The 26,988-nt window shown below is 50.1% G+C and overlaps 1 protein-coding gene across 2 annotated transcripts in view; it reads left to right on the forward strand.

Moving 5' to 3' along the window:
* Nucleotides 1-14,540, forward strand: part of LOC102452751 (cytochrome P450 4B1-like) — a 179,226-nt gene extending 164,686 nt beyond the window's left edge. For both annotated transcript variants that reach the window (XM_075935925.1, XM_075935924.1), the window contains exons 5-12: nucleotides 4,314-4,438; nucleotides 4,527-4,681; nucleotides 5,385-5,491; nucleotides 5,824-6,014; nucleotides 8,126-8,259; nucleotides 10,906-10,970; nucleotides 12,593-12,675; nucleotides 14,003-14,540. In XM_075935925.1, the coding sequence (XP_075792040.1) occupies nucleotides 4,314-4,438; nucleotides 4,527-4,681; nucleotides 5,385-5,491; nucleotides 5,824-6,014; nucleotides 8,126-8,259; nucleotides 10,906-10,970; nucleotides 12,593-12,675; nucleotides 14,003-14,171 (1,029 nt within the window). In that variant the 3' untranslated portion in view covers nucleotides 14,172-14,540. The remainder of the gene's footprint in view (nucleotides 1-4,313; nucleotides 4,439-4,526; nucleotides 4,682-5,384; nucleotides 5,492-5,823; nucleotides 6,015-8,125; nucleotides 8,260-10,905; nucleotides 10,971-12,592; nucleotides 12,676-14,002) is intronic.
* Nucleotides 14,541-26,988: the final 12,448 nt, after the last annotated feature.

The following is a 26,988-nucleotide window of genomic DNA, read 5'->3' on the forward strand; positions in this document are numbered from 1 at the left end:
GGCTGGGGAAATCACTGGGTCTGATGCAAGTAGAAGACAGTGGAGGGAGATGTTCCAAACTGCTTGATTCACACAATTGCTCTGCAACTTTTTAGTAAAGGGGCCGGATTCAGAGCTGGTGTAATTGAATGGAGCTACGGCAACGTACATCAGCTTAGATCTGACCCAAGATATTTTTCTGTCACCTGGTTTCCAGTACAGTGAACTGTATGACAGTAACTTTCTTCAGCCTGCCGATGGTGACCATTGAAGGGAATTGGGGAGAATAGGTTGTTTGTGAGAGAAGAAACTAGACTAGTGTAAAGTAGAGGGAGAGAGTCAGAAACAAGCAGAGAGACAGAGAAGAGAAGATGAAGAGGAGGGCAAAGAGGAATCCAGTGAAGTACATATATAATTATACACTATCCATACGGTATCCATTTCAACTAGACCAGCTTGTTGGAAGGGTCCTTTTATTGTACAATACTCTCTTTGTCCTGAAACTGTGAATTCATGAGGATTGAATGTCCCTAATAATAATTATAATCTGAGGCAAATTTATCTCTGAGGTAACTTCACTGAAAATATCTTGGCCCAAAATAGCTCCAGCTTTTCAACTACCACCTGAGCTATGCTCTGAACACTGAATAATAACCGTGATGTCTCGCCTTTCAATGAGATTTTTGCTTAACTTAGGCTATGTCTACAGTGCACAGTTATTTCAGAAGAAGCTATTCCGGAACAGTTACTCCAAAATAGCTTATTTCAAAATAGCACATCTATAGTGCAGGGAAGCCTCAAAATTAGTCCGAAGCAGGCTTGCCTAATGTGGGTGTGCTCCAACAGCTCCAGGAAGAATAACTTAGAATGGCCTTGGTGGGGGGCTATTTTGAAATAGCAGAAGTGGAGCATCTAAACACACCGTATTTTGAAATAGCTATTTCAGAATAGACGTTATTCTTCACAGAATGAGGTTTACAGAAGTCGGAATAAGCTGGCCGTTATTCCAAAATAACTTTGCTGTGTAGACACACCCTTACCTTAGTTGGTTTTCAGTGCTGGCAAATGAGTCTGTTTGCTAGAGACAGTCACTCAGGATATGCCTACACAGCAAAGTTATCATATATATAGTAGCAGTGTCTGTGAGTCTGTAACGCCGAAATGCTGGCTGTTCCCTCTGGGTGGCGCTGTTGCCTGAAATGCTGGCTGTTCCCTCTGGGTGGCGCTGTTGCCTGAAATGCTGGCTGTTCCCTCTGGGTGGCGCTGTTGCCTGAAATGCTGGCTGTTCCCTCTGGGTGGCGCTGTTGCCTGAAATGCTGGCTGTCTGTTATTTCGAAATAACTTTTCTAGAGTCTACATAAGCCAACTGCTATTTTGAAATTAATTCGAAATAACGGAGGACTTCTTTCAAAATTGGTAAATCTCATTCCACGAGAAATAATGTCAATTTCAAAATTGCTATTTCAAAATAAGTGCTAGGTAGATGCTTATTTCTAAACTAGACAATTACCCCGTCATAAGACGGAGATTTTCAGGTCTCTCCTCCATGTCGGTCTTCTCTCCTGAGCCTCCGGTCTCTTGCTCCATCTCTCTCTCTCTCTCCTCCTCCTACTGCCTCTCTCTGTCTCTCTCTCAGCTCTCCTCTGCCTCCAGCCTCTCTCTGTCTCTCTCTCAGCTCTCTTCCCCCTCCTGCCTCTCACTCGGGGGACCACGGAACCCAAATAGCCATTTGGGGTCCGCACTCCCCGTGCTGCATGGGGAGCGTGGAGCCCAAACGGTCGCTTGCGCTGCTTGCTCCCACACGGCGGCCCGGCTGAGCAGCACAGAAGTCAGCCGAACGCCCTGGTGGGAGGTGAAGGGGGGTGGGGCGGAGACGTTCATGGCCAGGGGCGGGGCCTGGAGCTGCTGTTACGCCGCACAACACTGCCCCGCTACCCTTCCCCTCCCACCGTGGCACTCGGCTGACTTCTGCGCCACTCAGCCAGGTCGCCATGGGGGAGCAAGCAGCACAAGCGGACGTTTGGGCCCCGTATTCCCCATGCAGCACAGGCCACCCAGAGGGAACAGCCAGCATTTCAGCAACAGCGCCCCCCAGAGGGAACAGCCAGCATTTCAGGCAACAGCGCCCCCCAGAGGGAACGGCCAGCATTTCAGGCAACCGCGCCCCCCAGAGGGAACAGCCAGCATTTCGGCGTTACAGACTCTCAGACACTGGGCTACTATATATATGACTAGCCAATTACCCTGTCATAAGACGGGATTTTCAGGTCTCTCCTCCACATCAGGTTTCTCTCCTGAGCCTCCGGTCTCTCGCTCAGTCCATCTCTCTCTCTCTCTCTCTCTCTCTCTCTCCTCCTCTTACTACCTCCTCCCCCCCCCAACTCTCCTCCGCCTCCTGCTCTCTCTCCGTCTCTGTCTTTCTCTTCTCCTCCGACTCCTGCATCTCACTCAGGGGACCGTGGAGTCCAAACAGTCACTTGCACCACTTGCTCCCATGCGGCAGCCTGGCTGAGCGGTGCACAAGCCAGCCAAGCGCCACGGCAGGAGGTAAAGGGGGGCAGTGACGTTCACGGACAGGGGGCAGGGCTTGGAGCCGCTGTCATGCCACGCGTCACCTCCCCGCCCCCCTTCGCCTCCTGCCGTGGCGCTTGGCTGACTTCTGCGCCACTCAGCCGTTCTGCCACGGGGCAACAAGTAGCCATTTGGGTTTCCCCGTGGCGGCCCAGCTGAGCGACGCAGAAGTCAGCTGAGCGCCACGGCAGAAGGCGAAGGGGGGGCGAGGCGGTGACATATGTGGCCAGGCCCCACCCTCTGGGCATGTACGTCACCGCCCCGCCCTCTTTCCCCTTCCACCGTGGCACTCGGCTGACTTCTGCGCTGCTCAGCCGGGCCACCGCGAGGGAGCAAGCGGCACAAGCAGCCGCTTGGGCCCCGCACTCCCCATGCAGCATGGGCTGTCCAGAGGGAACAGCCAGCATTTCAGCAACAGCACCGCCCAGAGGGAACAGCCAGCATTTCAGCAACAGCGCCGCCCAGAGGGAACAGCCAGCATTTCAGCAACAGCGCCGCCCAGAGGGAACAGCCAGCATTTCAGGCAACAGCGCCACCCAGAGGGAACAGCCAGCATTTCAGCAACAGCACCGCCCAGAGGGAACAGCCAGCATTTCAGGCAACAGCGCCACCCAGAGGGAACAGCCAGCATTTCGGCGTTACAGACTCAGACACTGGTCTACTATATATATGACTAGCCAATTAGCCCGTCATAAAACGGGATTTTCAGGTCTTCTCTCCTGAGCTCGCTCGCTCTCTCTCTCTCTCTCTCGCTCTCTCTCTCTTCTTGCTGTCTCCTCCCCTCTCTCTCAGCTCTCCTCTGCCTCCTGCCTCTCTCCGTCTCTCTCTTTCTCTTTTCCTCCTCCTGCCTCTCTCTCCCCTCTGTCTCTCTCCGCCCCCCCTTTTCCTTCCCCCCTGCTGTGGCTCTTGGCTAAGTGCTGCCTGCTCAGCCGGGCTGCCACGAGGGAGGGGGGGCGGGGCGGTGATGTACACGGCTGGGGCAGGGGACGTGTACGTCACCGCCCTCCCTTCCCCTTCCACCCCGGGGGAGCCCAAACAGCCCCTTGGCTGCTGGCTCTCCCGGTGGCCCGGCTGAGGGGCGCAGCACTCAGCTGAGTGCCACAGTGGGAGGGGAAGGGGGGCGGTGACATACATGGCCCCGCCCCCGGCTGTGTACATCACAACCCTGCCCCCTTCCCCTCCCTCCGTGGCGAGTCGGCTGAGTGTTGCGCGCTCCCCCGCCGGCACCCAGCTGAGCAGCGCAGCGCTCGGCCGAACCGCCAGGGAGGGAGGGGAAGGAGGGCGGGGCGCTGAGGTACATGGCCAGGAGGCGTAGCCGTGTACGTCAGCATCAGCGTCAGCGTTACAGACGCACAGACACTGGGCTACTCTATATATGATAGGGGGCCTCCAACCCTTCCCAGGGTGCCCTGCTGGCCGCCCTGGCCACAAGATAACTTCTGACCTGATGCCTTGCCGGAACCAGTTCCGGCTGGCCTTAAATGTGTTTCAAAATAGCAAAAAGCTATTGTGAAATGCATTTTATGTGTAGACGCGTTATTTCAAAATACTTGTAAGTTGAAATGGTTGTGAGCCACTCCTGTTCTACCTCCAAACTTTGTTGGGATTGTGGGTTTTGTTCAGTTACATTTTACACCAGAGTTAGGTAGGATGTGGCTACAGAAAGCAATGAGTATAACAAGAGGTCAATCAAAGGGATCCCTGTGGTCGTCACAAACCTTTTCTGGAATCCTGACCCTCCTAATCTCTGTCTCCTCCACCAGGACAAGTGGGAACGCCTGATCACAGTGGATAAGTCGGTGGAGCTCTTTGAACATGTCAGCTTGATGACCCTAGACAGCATCATGAAATGTGCCTTCAGTTGTCATAGCAACTGCCAGACTCAACGGTCAGTACCAGGTGCTTTCAAATCCTCACAAAAATGTTCTTGACAAGCAGACCTATAATCGCCTCATTGAACCATCCTTTTCCTTCAGTGACTCAGACACCTACATCAAAGCCGTCTACAACCTGACCTACCTAGTATTCCAAAGAATCCGCTTTTTCCCGTATCATAATGATTTAATCTATCGAATCAGCCCTCAAGGACGTCGCTTTCAAGAGGCCTGCCGACTAGCGCACCTCCATACAGGTATTTCCTAGAGTCCTCTTTTGTGTATTCTATTGACTGTAGGGAGTTGTCTAGTTTGACGGCTTTCCTCTAATGTTAACCATTATAAAAGATAATCTATGAACCCAAATCCTGACGACATTTTTTTCTCTAATGGTCTGAGGTGGAAGTATGGCTTTCAGATTGTGGCACATGGCTGATAGTCAGTAGATCACAGGTCAGAATAGTAGATCCTAAGGTCTGGTACTCGGATGTGGTCCCCAGCTTGCCTGGTTGGCCCCCAAAGATCAGGGCTCCCCCTAAGCACTGGGGAGCCTGCACTACCTCCCCATGGTGCTGGAACACACAAATATCTATTGGCTTTTTCTCCACTGAGCTCTGATGTGTGAGAGGAATGTGGAGGGTGTCTTTCTCCTTTTCAGTTGGGGGCCACCTCAGTGAGGATTGTTTTGTTTTGTTTTGTTTTAGGGTTTTTTTGCTCCTTTCTTGTGTGCAGCCCATGAATGATTTTTCTGTGGGTCAGCAGCCCCTGACCCAAAAAAGGTTCCCCACCCCTGCAGTAGATCTAGGGTAAAATCCAACTCTGATGGAATTTCATGATCTTTAGTAGACTTGTACGCAAGGACTGCTTTTTAGTGGACTGCTCAATGACATGACCTTCCCAGAAGGACACTTCATAGTGATGTCGAGGGGTAGCTAATATTTTTGCCCCTCTCATATACAGACACAGTAATAAAAGAGAGAAAGAAGTCCCTGCTAGATCAGCAAGAACTTGAAAAGATGCAGAAGAAGAAGCACTTGGATTTTCTGGACATTCTTCTGTGTGCCAAGGTGAGTGTTTGAAATAATCATGCAATCAGCCAGGACATATACATGTGTCCCTACATGTCATCAGCAGACATCTAGCTAGAGTTAGCAACAGTTTCCCTGTTGTACATGAGAATGCCTGCTGCCGTACCCAAGTGACCTGACTCAGATTTCACTTGTACCAGGAACACACCTGCCAATTGCATTGCTTTCAATGGAGTGACCCGATTTCTCGTACAAACAAGTCAAAGCAAGCTGGGATATTCGCCAGTGATCCTGGTGTATTTTTTCACTCCAAAAGAGTCCTTGTGAAATTAACTCTTGTCTGGGGATTATTTACCTCCCTGCTTCGCTAGGATGAAAATGGTGCTGGACTGTCTGACGAAGACCTACGCGCCGAGGTGGACACGTTCATGTTTGAGGGGCATGATACCACGGCCAGTGGGATCTCCTGGATCTTGTACTGCATGGCCCTGTACCCAGATCACCAGCAGAGATGCAGGGAAGAGATCCAGGAGATCGTGGGAGACAGAGCTACCGTGCAATGGTGAGATGTCACCTCCCGGGTTTGGTACCAGTTGGCTTTGAATGGTTTTCTTAGGTCAAGGGGTAGGGGCCGCTGACCTACAGAAAATCAGCTGGGGCCCATACACACGTGAGAAGCAAAAAAAAAGCACCCAAAAGCAAAAACCCCAAATCCTTGGAGTGTGAAATTTTAGGAATAAGACAGATCTGCTCGATTTTCTTGCTATATTGAATCCCAAATATTAAGCGCTTGCATTTCTATAAATAATTGCCTGAAAGGATGTCAATGTACCTTGATGGGGACCCCGACTGAAAAGGAGAAAAACACTCGCCGCATTCCCCTCACACATCAGAGTCTAAAGGGGCCCAGGTGTGTAGATTGTGTGCTCCATCCCACGAGGGTGGCAGGAATTGCTGGAATGCCATTGAGGTCTCACCAATGCTGATAGGGGAGCCCCAAACGTCAGGGATCAGACCCAGGCCCCCCACCCATGTCTTAGATATTCAGTCTGAGGAATTAAAAGCAGATCTTATTTCACAAGCTTGGCACTGAAGGATCAACATTTAGTATAGCCATGCTACAAAGGATTGATCCAAAGCCAGATGCCTTCTGGCAAGGGCTGTTCAATTCCCCGTCTTCGGTTTCCAACAGTTAATAAATCACAGGTAATTGGTTGGAAAAGGGCCTATAAACAACTGAGGTTAGGGGAGTTCCCACAGCTACGCGTACCCTGCATTCAGCCCTTGGAGTGTGAAACTTTAGGAATAAGACAGATCTGCTCGATTTTCTTGCTAAATTGAATCCCAAATATTAAGCGCTTGCATTTTTACAAATAATTACCTGCAAGGATGTCAACGTACCATGTCATATTAAGCCTTACCACCCCACTGTGAAACAGAGAGTTATTTCATGGCCCAGCATCCCTTGCGCTAGGGGCTGTACAAACGTGGAACCAAAAGTCGGTCCCTGCCCCCAAAAGTTTACAGCAGGGGAAACCGAAGGCCCAGCAGATCAAGAGAGTTGCTCAGTGTGCTGTAGGAAGTCTGTGGCAGAGGTGGGAATAGAACCCAAGTCACCTCTATGCCTCAGCCACAAAATCTCTTTCCTGTTTAGGGGTTTGGAATGGGTCCCCTATGAAGAGAGGTTAAAGCGACTGGGACTTTTCAGTTTAGAAAAGAGGAGACTGAGGGAGGATATGATAGAGGTCTATAAAATCATGAGTGGTGTATAGAGGGTGAATAAAGAAAAGTTATTTATTAGTTCCCATAATAGAAGAACTAGAGGACACCAAGGGTGTGTCTAGACTCCGTCGATGGAGGCATGTAAATTAGACAGATAGGCAAAGGGAAATGAAGCCGCGATTTAAATAATCGCGGCTTCATTTAAATTTACATGGCTGCCGTTTGTCGGCTCAGCACGCTAGTCTGGACGCTCCGCGCCGACCTGAAAGCCTTTTATCGACATCCCCCTTATGCCTTGTAGGGGATGTCGATAAAAGGCTTTCATGTCAGCAGGGGAACGTCCAGACTAGCGCGCTGAGCTGACAAACAGCTGATCAGCTGTTTGTCGGCTCAGCGTGGCAGCCATGTAAATCTAAATGAAGCCGCGATTATTTAAATCGCGGCTTCATTTCCCTTTGCCAAAGGTATTACCAAATGAAATTAATGGGTAGCAGGTTTAAAACTAATAAAAGAAAGTTCTTCACACAGAGCGTAGTCAACCTGTGGAACTCCTTGCCAGAGGAGGCTGTGAAGGCTAGGACTAGAACAGAGTTTAAAGAGAAGCTAGATAATTTCATGGAGGTTAGGTCTATAAAAGGCTAGTAGCCAGAGGATAGAAATGGCTGTTTGTCAGAGGTTGGAGAAGGATGGCAGGAGACAAATCGCTTGATCATTGTCTTCGGTCCACCCTCTCTGGGGCACCTGGCTGTGGCCACTGTTGGCAGACAGGCTTCTAGATGGACCTTTGGTCTGACCCAATACGGCCATTCTTATGTTCTTATGTTCTGTCTTTCAACAGCAATAGGTGTGTGGTGTGTTTGTTTCACTTACAGGTGTTGATGCAACCAGCTCGTATCTTGGTAGTGGCAAGGGCTGTTCCGCAGTTAATTTAATTTCTTTCATTTCTTTCAGGGATGACCTTGGAAAAATGATTTACAGCACCATGTGCATCAAGGAGAGCCTCCGCCTGTACCCTCCGGTAATTGCAGTGGGCCGACAACTCAGCAAGCCCATCACGTTCCACGATGGACGTACCTTGCCAGAAGGTCTGTTTAATCTCTTCTGTCTCATGGGTCCAATTCTGCCTTCAGCCACACACAGCACTCCTCTTGAGGTGGCACCTGGATGTGGTGCAAGCCAATGAGAGAGGGGAAAGTTCTCCTGTGGAAGCCAAGTGAAGGCCTAGGAGAGGTTGAGTGGTTTGTGGGGCTCTCAAGACTTCCCCCCATGATGTGACCTAGGTGGGGGAGAGAAGTACAAAGCAGCCAGCCAGGGACTCAAGCCAGTGGAAGTAGGAGCAGCCAAAGCAGAGACCTTTGGACAGTCTGGTCAAAGCTGGCGAGAGTTCTCTGCCTTTCTCTGCACTGTGCTGATGGGCGGTTCACTCCAACTCTTCCTCATCCTTTCCATCTCCTCAGCTCAGTTTCGCACCCCACCTGCCCCTCCAACCCACTTCTCCTCTGCCCTGCCCCCATCACTTTTTCTTCCATGTAGCCAATCCCCTCTGCCCAAAGCAATCAATAAAATAGCAACGACGCGTTTGTTTGCTGCCCTCACATTGCATGTGCTACCTCTACCTCCACCCTGTGTCTGTCTTTATGTCTTTGGCCTGTGGGCATGGGGAGCTGTTGCCCTCTCCTTCTAGTGTTACTAATTCATGCACTAAACACACTGCAGTAGGTGAGAGGGGAGATGTTACCTTTGCCCGAATCACTATGCTAGTGAAATATTCACCTGCAGTGGATCAGTTACTTGGCTTTCACGTGGCCTGATCTTCTGGGTTCAAAGCACAGACGGCACGTCTGTCATTCTTCCCTGCTCAGTGGGCGCTCTGACCCAGTCTCCTAACCATTTCCTGCTTCTCATGCAAAATCGATTGAGAATCTACTCCTGGCCTCTGTGATACTGCCTCAGCCAGCGTCCACCTGGTAAGTCACCCATCTTGATCCAAATATCCTAGAAAACCGTAGGCTTTTTCCACCGGTTTCAATGGAATTTGGATCCCTTCTATGAGGAGCCCATGCACAGATGCTGAGTGTATTTTTTAATTTAAGTATTGCATAAGATCAATACAAAACGTGAAATACACGAAAGGCCAGATCAACGCCCCCCTCCACTTTCAAAAGTTGAATTTGTAAGTGTGCAGTTGCACAAGCCTTGAAAATCTCAGCGTGAACACACAATGATAGTCACACGAGTGACTTTACAGATAACATGGCGCATTCCCAATTCCTTCTATCCATGAGTGCTCTGTTCCTTCCCATCACGTTCACTCAGCAATCAGGTTAACCTCCCATGGCATTGACGATCACTGTATCAAAGCCCTGCTTACAGTTGCCATTACATCAATGCCCATAACTGAGGTTCTGCGCTCAGACCTCACCTGACAGTATCCCAGATCCCTGCAGGACCCCAGTGATCATCCAGTCCGTCCTCTTGTATACCACAAGACAGGGAACTTTTCCAAAATAACTCCCATAGATGATCTCTTAGAAGCCCATCCAGTCTTGATTACACAATTAAGTAATTGAGAAACCACTCTGACATTGGTAAATTACTCTAGTGGTTAATGACCTCTTATTGGCCTATTAAATATTTACCCTGGTTTCCAGCCTGAATTTGTCTAGCTTCACGTTCCAACCACAGGTCTGTTTTACCTCTCCCTGCTAGACTGAAAAGCCCTTTGTTATACCTGTGTTCTTTGTATAGGTTCTTATAGTCTGTCCCATCACCCCTTAGCCTCCTCATTGTGGAGCTAAATAGAGTAAGTTCTTTGAGTTCATCACTCCACTGCATGTTTTCTGATCCTTTTAGTCATTCTTGAGGCTCGTCCCTGAACTCTCTTTAATTTATCACCATCCTTCTTAGAATCATAGAATCATAGAATACTAGGACTGGAAGGGACCTCGAGAGGTCATCGAGTCCAGTCCCCTGCACTCATGGCAGGACCAAATACTGTCTAGACCATTCCTGATAGACATTTATCTAACCTACTCTTAAATATCTCCAGAGATGGGGATTCCACAACCTCCCTGGGCAATTTATTCCAGTGTTTCACCACCCTGACAGTTAGGAACTTTTTCCTAATGTCCAACCTAAATTTCCCTTGCTGCAGTTTAAGCCCATTGCTTCTTGTTCTATCCTCAGAGGCCAAGATGAACAAGTTTTCTCCCTCCTCCTTATGACACCCATTGAGATACCTGAAAACTGCTGTCATGTCCCCCCTCGATCTTCTCTTTTCTAAACTAAACAAACCCAGTTCTTTCAGCCTTCCTTCATTCCTCATGTACTTTAGACCTTTATTCATATTCTTGAATATTTGCATCATCTGCAAACTTTTCAATTATGATTTTCTCTCTCCTTCTAGGTTGTCGATAAAAAAATTCAATAGTTTAAAGCCTGTGTCACCACACGGCAAACTCACAGCTTGATGCTGCTTCCCCTCTTACAATTACACTGTGACACCCATCACATTTGAACCCAGAATAGAACCCAGCTCATTCTCCCATCACTTAATGCCGCCTCTGCAGGGCTAATACAGTGAAAACATGTATGTAAAATGGACTCGGGACATTTTCCAGACAGCAGGTGTGCTGGTTAAGAAGACTAACACCCTTTAACAGGATCTCATGTCGTGCTGAACAGATGTTTGCCCTGTCAAGTCACCAAAGTTTTTTTTATTTTTCTTACAGGTTCTCAGGTGACTGTGCATATTTATTCTCTTCATAGGAACCCAACTGTATGGCAAGATCCAGAGGTACTTTTCATATCACACAAAGAAAAGGTGGTCATGTAATTTAGACAAAGAACTGCTTAGCAAGAGATTCGGGAGCTCTCCATGGGTCTGCCTCATGGTTCCTTGAGCAAGGCATTGCTTGCTTCTCCCTTTCTGTAAATCAGGGATAATATTGATCTTACTGAGGTGGTTTGCAATCGCATGCAAGTAGCATCGCTCCAGAAGAACAGTGCAATGGATCTGCAAACCAGGCGGCTGCCCTAACAATTCCGAGTCTCATAGAATGACAGAGTAGCATGTGAAACCATCTGTCTTTACCCATGGTCACCTACATCTAGTGGACTAATGATTCGTAGCATTTGGGGGCAAATAGACCAGATAATGCTCTTGGTTGTACCAGAAACTTCTCCCTGTTGCCTGGCGGCTGTGGTGAGATTTCTAAGAGAATTTACAACTGAACAAGAGGGGAAGTAGCGCTCCGATCTCAGCAGAAGACTTCACCCTTTTGGTTGGGGGGGGGAAGAGTGCACAGGAGATGCGTTCGGACAGAACCTCACTAGCTTACAGGGTGCCTGCATGTCCCTGGTCAGCACAGCTCACATTTGGGAGGAGCTGGCTCTTTGTGGGAGGGGACGTCACCGTCCCTTCTCACTGCTGCTGCCCTAGAAGAGTTTCCACGTCAGCGCCAGTGCATTGGGGCTACAGCAACAGAAACCCCTTTAATGCTGGGCTAGAACTGACCTCACCTCAGCCTCTGAAATCGCACCCTGCTCCTAAGCTGAGGGAGGTGGCTTGTTGCCAAATGAACCATGTCTGGGTGTGTAAAGCTGCTGGCGTCCAGCCGAGAAATGCTGTAGTTGGGAACAAAAAGCCTTTTCCACAGGCAGTGGGGCCGACAGACTCACCAGGCCCCAGGGGAAGGTGAGGAGGGGGCCGGTTTTGTGCCCTCAGAAGAGGCGAGGCCTCACGTAGAAGGGGCAGGGCTCTGGTAGTGATTTAAAGGACTTGGGACTCTGGCTACAATGTTGCTATTGAATTGCTGTCCGAATGGGCAGCAGGTTTAAAACTAATAAAAGAGAGTTATTCTTCACACAGCGTGTAGTCAACCTGTGGAACTCCTTGCCAGAGGAGGCTGTGAAGGCTAGGAGTATAATAGAGTTTAAAGAGAAGTTAGATAATTTCATGGAGGTTAGGTCCATAAAAGGCTATTAGCCAGGGGATAAAATGGTGTCCTTGGCCTCTGTTTGTCAGAGGCTGGATAGAGATGGTAGGAGACAAATTGCTTGATCATTGTCTTTGGTCCACCCTCTTTGGGGCACCTGGTGCTGGCCACTGTCGGCAGACAGGATACTGGGCTAGAAGGACCTTTGGTCTGACCCAGTTCGACCGTTCTTATGTTCTTATGAATCATTGAGCCTGACCACAGACCTTTGAACTCTCTTCTGGGGTTGCCAGGTGTCCAGTTTTGAACCGGACAGTCCAGTATTTGAGCTTACTGTTCGGGAAACAAATGGAAAAAATATAAATGAGAAACTAGAATTGTCCGGTATTTTCTAAACAAGATGTAATGTGGATTGTGATGTCATGTCTGTTTGTCGGTATGTTTGTTGAAACCATCTGGCAACGCTACTCTCTCCCTGCAGGTGTTTGATCCCATGAGGTTTTCTCCAGAGAACGTGGCCCGGAGGCATTCCCATGCGTTTGTGCCCTTTGCGGCTGGAGCACGGTGCGGGATGTTTCATTCTCTCGGGGGTGTCGGTTGAAAACAAAGCCAGGCTTTGGGCCAGGCTGCCCCTAATGCCCACTGAGCTCTAACAGGCTGGCGCTGTAGGGTTGTGTCTGTCACGTGAGGGAGGTGTGGAGGGGTCCCCTACAGCAATGCACCGAACCAGAGTTTGGTTCTTAGTGCCTGGCCTCTTTGGCCTCTCCTGTGTCTGCTTCACGATGCCCACAGAGCCGGTCCTAGGACAGCCTGGCCCCAAGGGCGTTTGACAGGCCACAGTCGTTTGGCAGAAGCACGGTGTGATGGTGGCTAGCAGCGCCCTCTGGGGGCTCTCAGTGAACTCCTCAGCTCTCAGGCCTCTCCTGGCTGGACCTTGCAATTCTTCCACTCACAGACCAGGCCCAGCGGGACCCAACAGGCCCAGCCGAGGTCAGACCCCTGCAGTTCTTCCCTTCAGGGCTCTGTGGCCAGCCAGGCTGCTTACAGCCAATGGCCTGGTTATTGCACAGCAGGGAGAAAGCACTTAGCAAGGGAAGATTTCAAACCTCCAAAGAGCCGACAGGCACGGCTATCCCACCTCTAGGCTGACCATCCCCTGATGGGAATCCAGGCAGGCCTCAGTTTTTCTGTCACCCACACAGGTCTCTGTGTCTCAGCCTGACTCCCCCAAGCAATTACCCCCACTCTCAGAAGAGTGTGCCTGTTTAAACATAGCACTGTGCTCTTCATCCCCGGTGTTCAGGGGCCTTTTCCTCCCCTGGCATTGTCCTTTAACACAAGTGTTTTGGGAGCAGTGGCTTATCTCGAGCCATCCTTTTGCTGTCCTCCTTGGTTTTTCTGACTACCCCATATTAAAACACGTAGCAGTTAATGAAACTGAAAGCCAACAGGAATTAGCATCCTAACTGCCATTTGGGCATTGGAAAAATCTCCCCCCACCAATAAAGTTCTCTTGGCACTTTGCACAAGAGTGGATGAAAACGGGATCTGTTTTCTTGCAGGTTCAGCGGGAAAGTGAGTTTTTCAAACCCTGTTTTAAAACTGCCTGGTAGCATTGCTGTGCACTATTAAACAGCTGCCATATTGTAACCAGTAGAGGTAGCTCTACAGTGGTGGGTGCAGGGACCTCTAGGCAGTAGGATCCAAAACCCTCCGGTTGAGCTGAGGACCCAGTGTGCTAGGTGCTGTACACACACAGGGGAGATGGTCGCTGACCCAACGAGCTGGGTTGCCCCACTCCGCTAGCAAAGTGCCGCGGGTGTATTTGTGAAGGGAAGCTGCTGGCGAAGCCAGAGCGTCCGTCCTGACAGGCTCCCCGTGCCTCTTCCAGGAACTGCATCGGGCAGCAGTTTGCCATGAACGAGCTGAAAGTGGCCCTGGCCCTGACTCTGCTCCGTTTCAAGCTTTCTCCTGATCCAGCCAAACCGCCCAAGGGAATTCCTCAGGTTGTCCTCAGGTCCAGCACTGGGATCCACCTGCTCTTGAAGAAACTGCACTGAGAAGCCCTGGAGCCCCGTGTCAGCAGGATCGGCTCGTTCCCGAGGGAACGCAATCAATGGGTATTTTTTTGGACAGCCCCCCCCCTTCAGCCAACCCGTTCCACAGCCTTCCCCGAATCCTCAGGCCCAGCTGCTTTCTCTGGGCGCTTCCCCACCCCCACAGCTGGGTGAGCAGCAGTCTTGGCAGGAGACCACAGGGCCTCGCTATGGGGGGTGAAGCATCACAAGCACCTTGTCCCTGGCTAGGAAGCACTTTCGCCCATCGGTGCCATGTGCACTGGAGCTGAGCCAGCACGTCCCTGGGTCTCAACCCATGCAGGGCCGAGGGCAGCATGTGTCCCCTTCCTGCAGTCCCTCACGCTGGGTTCTGGGGGCACAAGCAGAGCTCGGGGTGCAATTTCACATCTCTTCTCTAGCACAGACTATAGAGGGCAGCACTGAAACATACCTAGCTCTCCTTCCTCCCTACAAGTTTTAGGCCAGGTCAACACTACGTGAGAAAGTCGACCTAATGCGCAAGATACGAGAATAGTGTAGCTGGAGTTGACGTACCTTGAGTCAAATATCTGCACCGTCCCCGCTGTGGGACATCAATGGGAGAATCTCAGGGCTAGTGAAGAGAAGCCCTAAGAGTCCCCTCAGTTTCCATAGTATAAGAGCCAGTGACCAAGCTGGGGCTTATGGCCTCCTAACAAAATTTAAACACAATTTACACGGGTGCACTGTAATTTGCACTAACGCCCAGCCTCCAAGTGTAGACGAGGCCCAACACTTACCCCCCACATGGTAGCACATTGGTCTATTGTGCACGACTCACCTACCCATCCTGCCTTGCAGAGAGCTGGCCCCAGACAAGCATCCACAAGAAAGGTGTGGATTGCACCCCTACAGCCTCGCTCATTCCTAGTGAGGGACTAACCTCCAGGCTTGTCTGGGAAGATAGATGTGTGAGCTGGGCCAAGTCTCCCAGTTGGGAGGTGGGTGAACACTGCTACGCCCTGAGATGCTCTGGAGTTTTGGTTCGGCCCATTCCAGAAAGAGAAGCCCTTGGGAATTTTTTGCTCCAGATCTGAACTTTCTTCAAGCAGCGGCTGTTCAGATCTCAGCTCAGTGTTCTCTGGAATTTAAGGCACCAACAGGATGCAACATGGACAATTAAAGACCCATGCAGGCTGTCTTCAGCCTACACACACAGCTCTCAATGGCCCTAAAAACTCACCCAGCTGGAGCCAAGAATCTTTAGACTCACCTTCCCTCTCTAATCCAAAATGGATTCTTACATGATCCCCAGAGTAGAACTTGTCACCTCATTTATACTAGACAGATATTAAAGGTTCTACCTGCCCATTCATTCATAGAATCCGCCCCTCTACTGTAGCAACTTCCTGCCCAGAGCAAGGTTCTGCTATTCCCTCCTCCCTGGGAACCTGATCCCAGGTCTTCCAATGAGAGTCTTCTATTGATTTGAATGGGCGTTGGTCCGGCACTTGGAAAATGCAACAATTAATGGCCCAATGTTCTGTGCATTCTTATGGCCATGCTGCGGCCTACACTGTGCCTTGGAATGTTAAAATCTGCAGTGACCTGGAACCAGAAAGACAGGAGAAAAGACCTTGGCCCAGCCAACAGGTCCCATACCATTATTGCTGTTCAATAGATATCAATAGATATCAATAAATTTGCCTTCTCTGACAATATTTCATTATTTTGTGTTGCTCCCTAAACATAACACGAGGTGGCAGCAGAGAGCTTCAGATATACTGAAAAGGAGTCCTGTTTACTTATCACTAAATTCATATGCCAAATCATAGGATAGAAGACTAGAACGGGAAGGGACCTCGAGAGGTCATCAAGTCTAGTTCCCTGCCTTCACAGCAGCACTTAGCACCATCTAGATCATCCCTGATAGGTGTCAGTCTAACCTGCTCTTAAATATCTCCAGTGATGCAAATTCCACAACCTCCCTCTGCAATTTATTCCAGTGCTTAACCACCCCTGACAATTCGGAAGTTTTTCTTAATGTCCACGCTAAACCTCCATTGCTGCAATTTAAAGCCCATTGCTTCTAGTCCTATTATCAGAAGTCAAGGAGAACAATTTTTCTCCCTTCTCCTTGTAACACCCTTTTTAGGTACTTAAAAACTGCTATCATGTCCCCTCTCAGTTTTCTCCTTTCCAAGCTAAACAAGCCGGCTACATTTGGCATGATTTTCCGCAAATGCTTTTAACGGAAAAGTTTTTCTGTTAAAAGCATTTGCGGAAAAGAGCGTCTAGATTGGCACGGATGCTTTTCCGCAAAAAGCGTCCGTGCCAATCTAGACGCGGTTTTGAGCAAGAAAGCCCCGATCGCCATTTTCGCCATCGGGACTTTTTTGCGCAAAACAGTTTTCAGCTGTCTACACTGGCCCTTTTGCGCAAAAGCATTTCCGGAAAAGGGCTTTTGCCCGAACGGGAGCAGCATAGTATTTGCGGAAGAACACTGACAATCTTACATTAGATCGTCAGTGTTCTTGCATCAGAGGGGTAGTCGTGTTAGTCTGAATCTGCAAAAGCGGCGAGGAGTCCTGTGGCACCTTATAGACTAACTGAAGTGTAGGAGCATGAGCTTTCATGGGCAAAGACCCACTTCGTCAGATGCATGTAGTGGAAATTTCCAGAGGCAGGTATAAATATGCAGGCCAGAATCAGGCTGGAGATGACGAGGTGGATCCAATCAGGGAGGATGAGGTCCACTTCTAGTAGCTGATCTGGAGGTGTGAATACCAAGAGAGGAGAAGCTGCTTTTGTAGTTAGCAAGCCATCCACAGACTGTGCTAACTACAAAAGCAGCTTCTCCTCTCTTGGAATTCAGATCAGCTACTAGAAGTGGGCCTCATCCTCCCTGATTGGATCCACCTCAGTCTAGACGCAGCCGACCAGTTCTTTCAGTCTTCCCTCATAGCTCATGTTTTCTAGACCTTTCATCATTTGTGTTGTTCTTCTCTGGACCCTCTCCAATTTCTCCACATCTTTCTTGAAATATGGCACCCAGAACTAGACACAATACTCCAGTTAAGGCCTAATCAGTGCAGAGTAGAGCAGACTTCTCGTGTCTCCCTCACAACAGGGCTAATACTACACACATAATTCTATAATTATCCGTTTGGATTTTTACATCTGTTCATTTTGGCGATCTTCATACAATAGAGACTAGATGGAGTCAGGCAGCAGAGAACAAGAAAACGAGACAATATTTATCAGCTTGATAAGTGGTGCTGTCAGTAGACACTTACGGCCCACTTACACCCGCTGCACAGAGGTGAGTTCAGCCTCTGGGAAGCAAACTGAGAGGTGAAATTTATGGGATAAATTCATTACGAATCATTTGCTCCGCTCAACTATTGACTTGGCTTCTCTAGGATGACCAGACCTGATCGACCAAATGCTGAATTTCCACAGAAACCTTTGGATCCTCTTGTTTTCCTAAGCCAATTTTCTAGATGAAATCAGTTACTCAGTAACAGCACGCCCTGGAGATTAACTCTCTTGGCTCAGCCTCAGCGGGCCAAAGGGAAAGGAATATTTACCATAAAACTTCCTCTGCTCAGACTCAGAAAAGAAGGGCTTGTCCTCATCACAAAGTTACCACACAGCTCAGAGTGTTCCCATTATCTTGACCCTTGCCCACACTCAACGCTGCAACCAGGGACCGTCATGGGGTGGGTACGCCAGCCTTGCCCCCTCAGAAGCATGGCGTTAGGCCTTCCAGGCCTCTCAAAGCATGCTCCACCCCCTGTGTGTCTCAGTCGCTACAGTCCAAGGCCTCTCACTATGGCCTTCTCCAATGCGACAGTCCAGCCACAATTGGTAAAATGCCCCCATCTGAAAGGGTAAAAAGGCCCAGCAGACAGGGCAGTGAGACCTAGCAGCTAGAGTCAGGAGCAACTCTTGTAGCGCCCACCTTGGGGATTAATAGGGATGGTGTAGGAGGACCCAGGCCCACCAGCTCCAACGGGACCCAGCCCAGGGCCCTGTCCGTGGTGGGTTTGTCCCACCATTAGCTCAGCGGGGAATCTGCTCAAAACACGCTGAGGTCTCCGGGATCTACCTCCCCACCTGGGGCCACTTCCTACCAGACTCAAGGTGGTCAGCTTCGTCTGCGCTTCCCTCCGGATTCAGGGCTTCTCCGGCCGCTCCCCGCAGACTGGCCTGCGCAGTGCGGTCCGTCTGCAGTGCCTCCTCCAGAGCACTGGCAGTACCTCCTTCCTCGGCGCCAATCCGCCCCGACTGAGCTGTTCCACTGGCCTTTATTGCTGTTCTCCAGCTGGAGCATGCCCAGCAGGTCTGTGGGGGCAAGTCCCGCTCAGCCAGGTAACCCTGGTTAACTCTTCCAAGGTCAGTGTGGGGTTGGTACACCCCGTCACAGGGACAGTCCAGCAGCTTCCCAGCGGTGGCATGGAGCCAGGGTAGGCAGGGAACCTGCCTCAGCCCCTCTGTGCCACCAAATGGGGGCTGCCCCAGGTATGAGCATCAACCTCTCGCCCCGGCCGTAAGCCAGCTCCAGTGCCTGGATTCCCATCCAGACCCCAGACCCTCAGCTCAGCACCAACCTTCTGCCCTGAGCCTCCTCCTGCATCCCAAACCCCTTGGCCCAGCCTGGAGCCCACTCCTGTACCCGAAGCCTTCATCCCCACCCCCACCCCAGAGCCTGCACCCCCAGTTGAAGCCCTCAGCTTATGCCCTAGCCTGGAACCCACTCCCACACTCTGAACCCCTCGTTTTTGGCCCCACCCCGGAGCAACCCCTCCGTGCATGTGATCATTGTTTTAAATGAGAAATAAGACTTGTCTGGAGGGACCCCTCAAAAATCTAATAGCCCTGGGCCCCCAGGAGTAGGGTTGCCAGGTGTCAGGTTTTCACCCGGACAGTCTGGTAAACCCCCCCAGAAAATACATGTCCCGTGTTTTCTGTTTTTCTCGGTCAGAGGGCTGGTGAGTGTGGGGGGAGCCGGGAGTGTGGGGATTTAAAGGCGCAGTGACTTTTTTTTTTTTTTGTTGTTCAACAAGTTTGGACTCCCCCTTTTTTCTCCTCAACAACTTTGGTTCCCCGTTTTTTTTCTCAGTCGTGTTTGGGATTTTTTGTGAAAATATCTAGCAACCCCACCCAAGAGAGTTAATCTGGCCCTGACCTCATTTCCTCGGCAGCCCACATAACTTCTGTGCAGCGTAGACACAAGCTAGCGCCATGACGAGCAGTTGAAGGCTCCTCCCACAATTCCCCCCCGGCCTCCTCCTTAGGGCTTGCCTTGCTACCTGCACTTATTCCCTGCTTCCAGACCAGAGATCACCTACCATGGCCAACGGGCCAGTTTCACCTACAAACTCCACATTCTGACGCAGCCTTCGCTACCAGTTGCTGCAGTCTCCCCCTCTGCGGCCGAGCTCTGTCGCTGGAGGACAAGGGGGAAGTTCAGTCTCCAGGCATGTCTTCTTCCCTGTGCCAAGACTGCGAAGCGAGCCAGGCCTGCAGGTTTTGACAGCACGGCGAGCTCGTGAGAGGAAATCAAAGCAGATCACTTAGGGTATGTCTACACTACAGACGTTAGTTCGCATTAACTTTGATAGGCGCTACACTAGCGCTCCGCTAGTTCGAACTTAATTCGAACTAGCGGAGCGCTTAGTTCGAACTAGGTAAACCTCATTGTACGAGGACTAAGCCTAGTTCGAACTTCCTAGTTCGAATTAAGGGCTGTGTAGCCCCTTAATTCGAACTAGTGGGAGGCTAGCCCTCCCCAGCTTTCCCTGGTGGCCACTCTGGCCAATACCAGGGAAACTCGTATGCCCCCCTCCCGGCCCCGGATCCCTTAAGGGGGCACGGGCTGGCTACGGTGCCCGTGCCAGGTGCAAGCCTGCCAGCACCCAGCTAGCAGACCCTGCACCTGGCACGGCTCGAGCCAGCCACCCGATGCCCCCCAGCCCTCCCCCTCTTCCCAGGACAAGGCTGGCGGCTCCCGGGAGCTTGCCCGGGACCGCAAGAGGCGGGCACCCGCCTGGTCTAGTGCGGACATCGTGGACCTCATCCACGACCTCCGCACTAGGCACAGGAAAGTGGCCGTCTAGGGCAGGAGAGCTGCCAGCCTGGCCACCCAGGAGCAGGTGTGCATGAAAATCAAGGTGGTCCACTGAGACCCCCGACCCTGAGGCCTGAGCTTACAATGGCCGTACTGGGTCAGACCAAAGGTCCATCTAGCCCAGTAGCCTGTCTGCCGACAGTGGCCAACCCTAGGGACCCTGGAGGGGATGGACCGAAGACAGTGACCAAGCCATTTGTCTCATGCCATCCCTCTCCAGCCTTCCACAAACTTTGGGCAGGGACATCACTCCTACCCTCTGGCTAATACCACTCCATGGACCCAACCTCCATCACTTTATCTCACTTCTCTTTAAACTCTGTTCTAGTTCTAGCCTTCACAGTCTCCTGCAGCAAGAAGTTCCACAGGTTGACTCTTTGCTTTGTGAAGAACAACTTTCTGTTACTAGTTTGAAGCCTGCTACCCATTCCTTTCCTTTGGTGTCCTCTAGTCCTTCTTTATGGGAACTAATGAAGAACTTTTCTGTATACACCCTCTCCACACCACTCATGCTTTTATAGACCTCTATCCTATCCCCCCTCAGTCTCCTCTTTTCTAAACTGAAAAGTCCCAGTCTCTTTAGCATCTCTTCATATGGGACCTGTTCCAAACCTCTGATCATTTTAGTTGCCCTCCCCTCTCCCACCCTCTGTCTTCCCCTCTCCCACCTCCTTTTCCCAGTCTCCCTGAGTTTTGTTCAATAAAGAGAGATTCTATTTTTGACCACGTGTGTCCTTTATTTTGTACATCAGGAAGGGGGGGCTAGGGAAGGGTAAGTGGAAGGAGGTGAGGGAGGGATGGGGTACGAGCCCCTGATGGGGAGGACTGGGCTGGCTCTGCAGGCTTCTGGGGGTGAAAGCTCTCCTGCAGCCCCCCAATTGCTCCCTCTCCCCTGATGGCAGCCTGCAGCAAGTGCAGCCGGTCTGATGGCCGAGTGCTGTGATGTGCCCAGTGTGGGCACTCAGGGCACTCCAAGCCAGTACTGCTTTGCAAGCGGGGCACCCCTGAGAACTGTCTGTCCGGGATGGGGGTTGGGTCCCTTTAAGCACAGCCCTCGGCTAGCCTGAGACAGCAGCTCCATGCTCTAAGTCCTAATCTGATGCCCTGCCGGCACTGCTTCTGGCCATCCTTAACCTCGGTTCAGGGTCCACTCTGTGTGGACATGCTAGTTCGAATTAGCAAAACACTAATTCGAACTAGTTTTTAAGTCTAGATGCACTAGTTCGAATTAGCTTAGTTCGAATTAACTAATTTGAACTAAGTTAGTTCGAATTAGTGCTGTAGTGTAGACATACCCTAACTTATTACTCGCATGCTTTAGGCAACCCCCAGGTTTGTAACCCCCAACGTGTGCCAGCTAATTCAGAGGTGAGAGATGCTGTGTCCCTCACCAATTCCCCGACCCAGCAATCTCCCTGCCTTCTCAATTACTAAATACATCTAACAACCCCAGCCTATTTTACAAACTCCCCTTTACCTTTTTACTAGGGCCTACTGAAAGTATCCACACTTTTTATGTTACAGATTGAACTTCTGGGCTACGTCTAGACTGGCCCCTTCTCCGGAAGAGGCATGCAAAGCAGGCAAGTCAGAATAGGGAAATCCGCGGGGGATTTAAATATCCCCCACGGGATTTAAATAAACATGGCCGCCGCTTTTTTTCCGGCTTGGGGAAAAGCCAGAAAAGAGCATCTAGACTGGCACGATCCTCCGGAATAAAGCCCTTTTCTCTTATTCCTACTGCATCCAGTTCTGTCAACAAAGCAAGCCACTTTGTCGACATGAGAATGTAGACGCAAAGGACAGTGTAGATGCAATAACGCCTTCTGTCGACAGAACTCTGGCCGGACAGAACTCTGGCAGGTTTACCGCCGTCAACAAAACTGCCAAGTTTTGTTGACGTTATGTCGACAGAACTCGGCAGTAGTGTAGACACAAGTATAGTTTTGTCGACAAAACCCTGTAGTCTAGACACACCCTCAGTGTTCTGTGCTGTTATTTAGCTTTAATTTACCCCTCAACATCCTCTATCAGCCCAGTAAGCAGTGGAAGTGTTGGTAATGCTGCTAGACAATACTGGAAAATTCCCGTGGTCTGGAAAATTCTCTCTTTCAGACCTGGTCATGTCCCAAGGGTGCTGCACTAGAGAGGTTCAAGCTGTACCACTGAATATTCAGGATGGCCAACGCTCACAATATGGGTGTGTCTAGACTACAGAGTTTTGTCGACAAAACTATACCAGCGTCTACACTACCGCTGAGTTCTGTCGACATAACGTCGGCAGAACTCAGCAGTTTTGTCGACGCTGGTAAACCTCATTTTACGAGGCATAACGCCTTCTGTCGACAGAAACTCTGTCGACAGAAGGTGTTATTGCGTGTAAACTGTCCTTTGCATCTACACTACCATGTTGACAAAGCAGCTTGCTTTGTCGACAGAACTGAATGTAGTGTAGACGCTCTTTGTCGACAGAAGTTTTGTCGACAGTATCTGTCAACAAAACTTCTGTTGACAAAAGCCTGTAGTCTAGATGTACCCTATCTGGTGTTTTTTCCTGGAAGCTCCAACTCCTGGAGTCAGGTGATTAACTGAGAGCCTCTGCTAAGCTTCTAGCCCTCTTGGCTGTGGAGAAAGGCTTGAGAACACAAGTCCTTTGCTCTGACACACTACTACTCAGTGCTAACACACATGTGCAAGTCACTGTCAGGCCATTAAGGTCTCCACACTCTGGGGTAGCTAGTTAAAGTTGTATTTGTTATCATCATTGGACAAGTGGGGAAACTGAGGCACAGAGCTGGCCAAGGACATGTGGCCAAAGTCACACCATTGTGGAGCTGGGCTTTATTATTGATGAGCATCTGAGTTTCAGCCCATTCCTCCTTCCACTAGCTCACCATAAATGGTCCTTATTCCAAGTGTAAAGTTCCAGTTACAAAATGAAAACAGAGTTCCCCTTTCCATCTGCTTAGCCTTTCTATCTGCTTAGAGTAGCTTAGCCTTTTCTGAGCTATCTGTTCCTTAGTATTTCAGCAGCATGTGAAATGTGTGCCGCACGGGGGAGCCAGCAGCCACGCCGGCTCCCTGCATGGGCAGGCACAGCTTCACGCTCCTGAAAAGGGCAGACCTCAGGCAAAAGGGGCAGGATTGGGACAGCCAGTTCTCAGCACCGCCAAGAGCACACCAGCCCTTAGAGCCATCGAGCGCTTGCCACACTGTGCTCTGGCAGCAATTTAAAGGGCCAGAAGTGCCTCATACTTCCACAGCAGCCACCAGGAGTCCTGGGCCCTGTAGAATTGTTAGGCCCTGGGGCAGATGGCCTCTTTGCCTGCCCTATCAGCAGGCCTGATGCCGCATTAATTATTATTTATTTGCTACATGACCGGGGACAAAATTTGCTTTTTTAAAGACTTGGGTGTTCATTGTAATCCCCGCTGTAAATCTGGAGGGCTTCCCTACGGTCTGGGAAATAACACTGGATCTCAGAGGTTAGAATCTGCCGCTTCCGCTCCGTCGGCCGCCCGCAAGGCAAGGCGAAATCTTGCCGCTTTTCAGTTTATTTCCTATTTATCCCCATTGGTTTGAGACATTTTTCTTCTCGGTCTCCCCTTCGCACCCCCTGAGAGCCAGCCTCACAGGGAGTCAGCTGTGCTGATGCCATGGCAACGCTTTCCCAGGTGGACTGCAAGACTTCATCATCCCGGCCTTTCTTCCCATCCTGGTTTCTTTTCATTTTACCCAACTCTCCCAGCAGGGTGGAGGGAAGCAGATAAGACAGGTTAGATTTTCAAAGGGCTACATGATGAGGGGCAGGGTCAAGTCAAGACCGGTACTAGAGGCCTTTGAAAATGTAGCAGCTTTGAAAATGTTCTACCCTGAGGCATCTGGTCTGCTGTCCCCTGTGGGACGTGCAGCAGGGACTGTTGGGTAATTGCACGAGGCACATTTTCTTCATGTAAATGGCAGCGCTGGCTGAATCCTGCAGAAACTGCATTTTGATAACGTTCGGCTGTTTGATTTCATCATTTTGCCGCTTGCTTTGCGGTGCTCGTGGGGGACAGTCATGCCCATGGGTTTGTGATCACATGGCAGTTTGGGGACAGACTGGTCTTCATGTTGACACCTACATTCCCCAGAAACAAGGGTGTTCATTGCTCTCGCCGGGTATCAGAGCTGTTCCTCCTTTGCCCCCTCTCCGCCCTAGTTAGGGGCGGCCTGTGCGTATAGGCCTACACGGCTGTCACCTAGGGTGCCACGTTAAAAGGGGCGCCCAATGATGACATCACGCCATTGAGGGCTGTGGAGGCGGGGGTGCTGATCACGCATTCCACCTGGGACGCCAGCTGCCGGCAGCCCACCTCGGGCCACAGGACCTCGTACAGAGGCCTGCCATCACTCACAGAGATTGCCAGCAGTGTCCAGGGAAGACCAACAGGGCAGTTGAAAATCTGGCTCCATGAAAGGACTCCATGGTTTGGGTTGGTGCCTTTGTAACCCGCACACCTGCTGGGTGTGGTTCCCTGACCCATGGAGGGGCACTTAGACCACTGATAGACAGAGAGGAATTTGCTCTGCAGCCTTAGCTGGGAGGCAGCTGGCTTTTAGCTCAAACAGTAAAGGCTCATGTGCTGAGGTCCCTGGTTCAATTCTGCCTGTCAACATTACACCTAACCTGCAGATATTGGGGAAATGCTCACTGGGAAAGGCCCTTCTGCTATCCTTTACTTAGGGTTAAGAACATAAGAACGGCCATCCTGGGTCAGACCGATGGTCCATCTAGCACAGTATCCTGTCTTCTAACAGTGGCCAATGCCAGGTGCCCCAGAGGGAGTGAACAGAACAGGGAATCGTCACATTTCCAGACAAACAGAGGCTAGGGCCATCATTCCTACGCATCCTGGCAAATGGCCATTGATGGACCAAACCTCCATGAATCTATCTAGCTCTTTTTCTAATCCTGTTAAAGTTCTAGCCTTCATCACATCCTCTGGCAAGGAGTTCCACAGGTTGACTGTGCCCTGCATGAAGAAAAATTTCCTTTTGTTTGTTTTAAACCTGCTGCCTATTCATTTCATTTGGTGACCCCTAGTTCTTATCTTATGGCACTAAGTAACTAACTTTTCCTTATTCACTTTTTCCACACCTGTCATAATTTTATAGACCTCTGTCATATCCCCCCTTAGTTTCCTCTTTTCTAAGCTGAAAAGTCCAAGTCTTTTTAATCTCTCTTCAGATTGGACCCGTTCCAAACCCCTCATCATTTTTGTTGCCCTTTTCGGAACCTTTTCCAATGCTAATATATCTTTTTTTCTATCCCTTTTTTAATCTTTTTGTGGAGGCGAACACATCTGTAAGCTGTATTCAAGATGTGGGCGTACCATGGTTTTATAGAGCGGCAATAATGTGTTCTCTGTCTTATTCTCATTCCCTTTTTTAATGTTTCCTAACTTTGCTTTTTTGACTGCTGCTGCACACGGAGTGGATGTTTTCAGAGAACTATCCACAATGACTCCAAGATCTCTCTCTTGAGTAGTTGTAGCTAAATTAGTTGTTTTCCCTTCAATCAACCAGCTGCTTCCAACCCCTTTCAGACTTGAATTTCGGCTACGTCTACACTGGCGCGTTCCCACGCAAAAATTCTTTCAGAAGAGAGCATCTACACTGGCATGTGCTTTTGCACAAGAGATGTGCTTTTGTGCAAGAGCATCCATGTCAGTGCAGGCGCTGTCTTGCACAAGAAAGCTCTGATGGCCATTTTAACCATAGGGCTTTCTTGCACAAGAAATACATGTTTCCTGTTTACACTGGCCTCTTGTGCAAGAACAGTTGCACAAAAGGGCTTATTCCTGAGTGGAAGTGTCAGAGTTCTGGCGCAAGAAGCCCTGATTTCATACATTAGAACGTCAGTTTACTTGCGCAAGAACACGCGGCCAGTGTAGACAGGCAGCAAGTTTTTGCACAAGAGCGGCTGCTTTTGCACAAGATCGCGCCAGTGTAGACACAGCCGAAGCTCTTTACCTGACACGACAGCAGCTGTTTAGGGTAAGATTTTGCATGTAACAAGTTTCTTAGTGGATTAAGAACATAAGAACAGCCATACTGGGTCAGACCAAAGGTCCATCCAGACCAGTACCCTGTCTGCCCACAGTGGCCAATGCCAGATGCCCTAGAGGGGGGGAACACAACAGGTAATCCTCACGTGATCCCTCCCCTGTCATCCATTTCCAATTTCTGACAAACAGAGGCCGGGAACACCCTCCCTGCCCATTCTTGCTAATAAGGAGCTTTTAAAATCTACAAACTAAGATTAAAAGAGAGAACTAACAACTTCCTCGTGGTTCTTTCAATGTGGGGACAGAAGTGCAGGGAGGAGGCACTGCAGTCTGAGAGGGGCATTAGGCCTCACAGAACCTTAGCTCTCTTCTTGACTCACCGTGTGAATGTGGTTCCTCTAGAGGTGTGTCTGTGTTATGTGGAAAACAGCCAGCCCTTCACTGCTTCGCAGCCATATTATGGAGCTGAGGGGATGCCGGGTTGTAAAGCGCTTGCTGACAGTCTTCAAGTCGCCACTGTCAAGTCTAAGTCGAGTCTCAAGTCACTACAGTTCAAGTCTCAAGTTAAGTCTTGAGTCCCTAAAGTCACTTTCTAATCAAGTCCCAAGTCGAGTTTCAAGTCTTAATTTTAAAAATGTCAGGTCACTTTTGTACAAGC

The sequence above is a fragment of the Pelodiscus sinensis genome, chromosome 9 (genome assembly GCF_049634645.1).
Source record: "Pelodiscus sinensis isolate JC-2024 chromosome 9, ASM4963464v1, whole genome shotgun sequence".
NCBI lineage: Eukaryota > Metazoa > Chordata > Testudines > Trionychidae > Pelodiscus > Pelodiscus sinensis.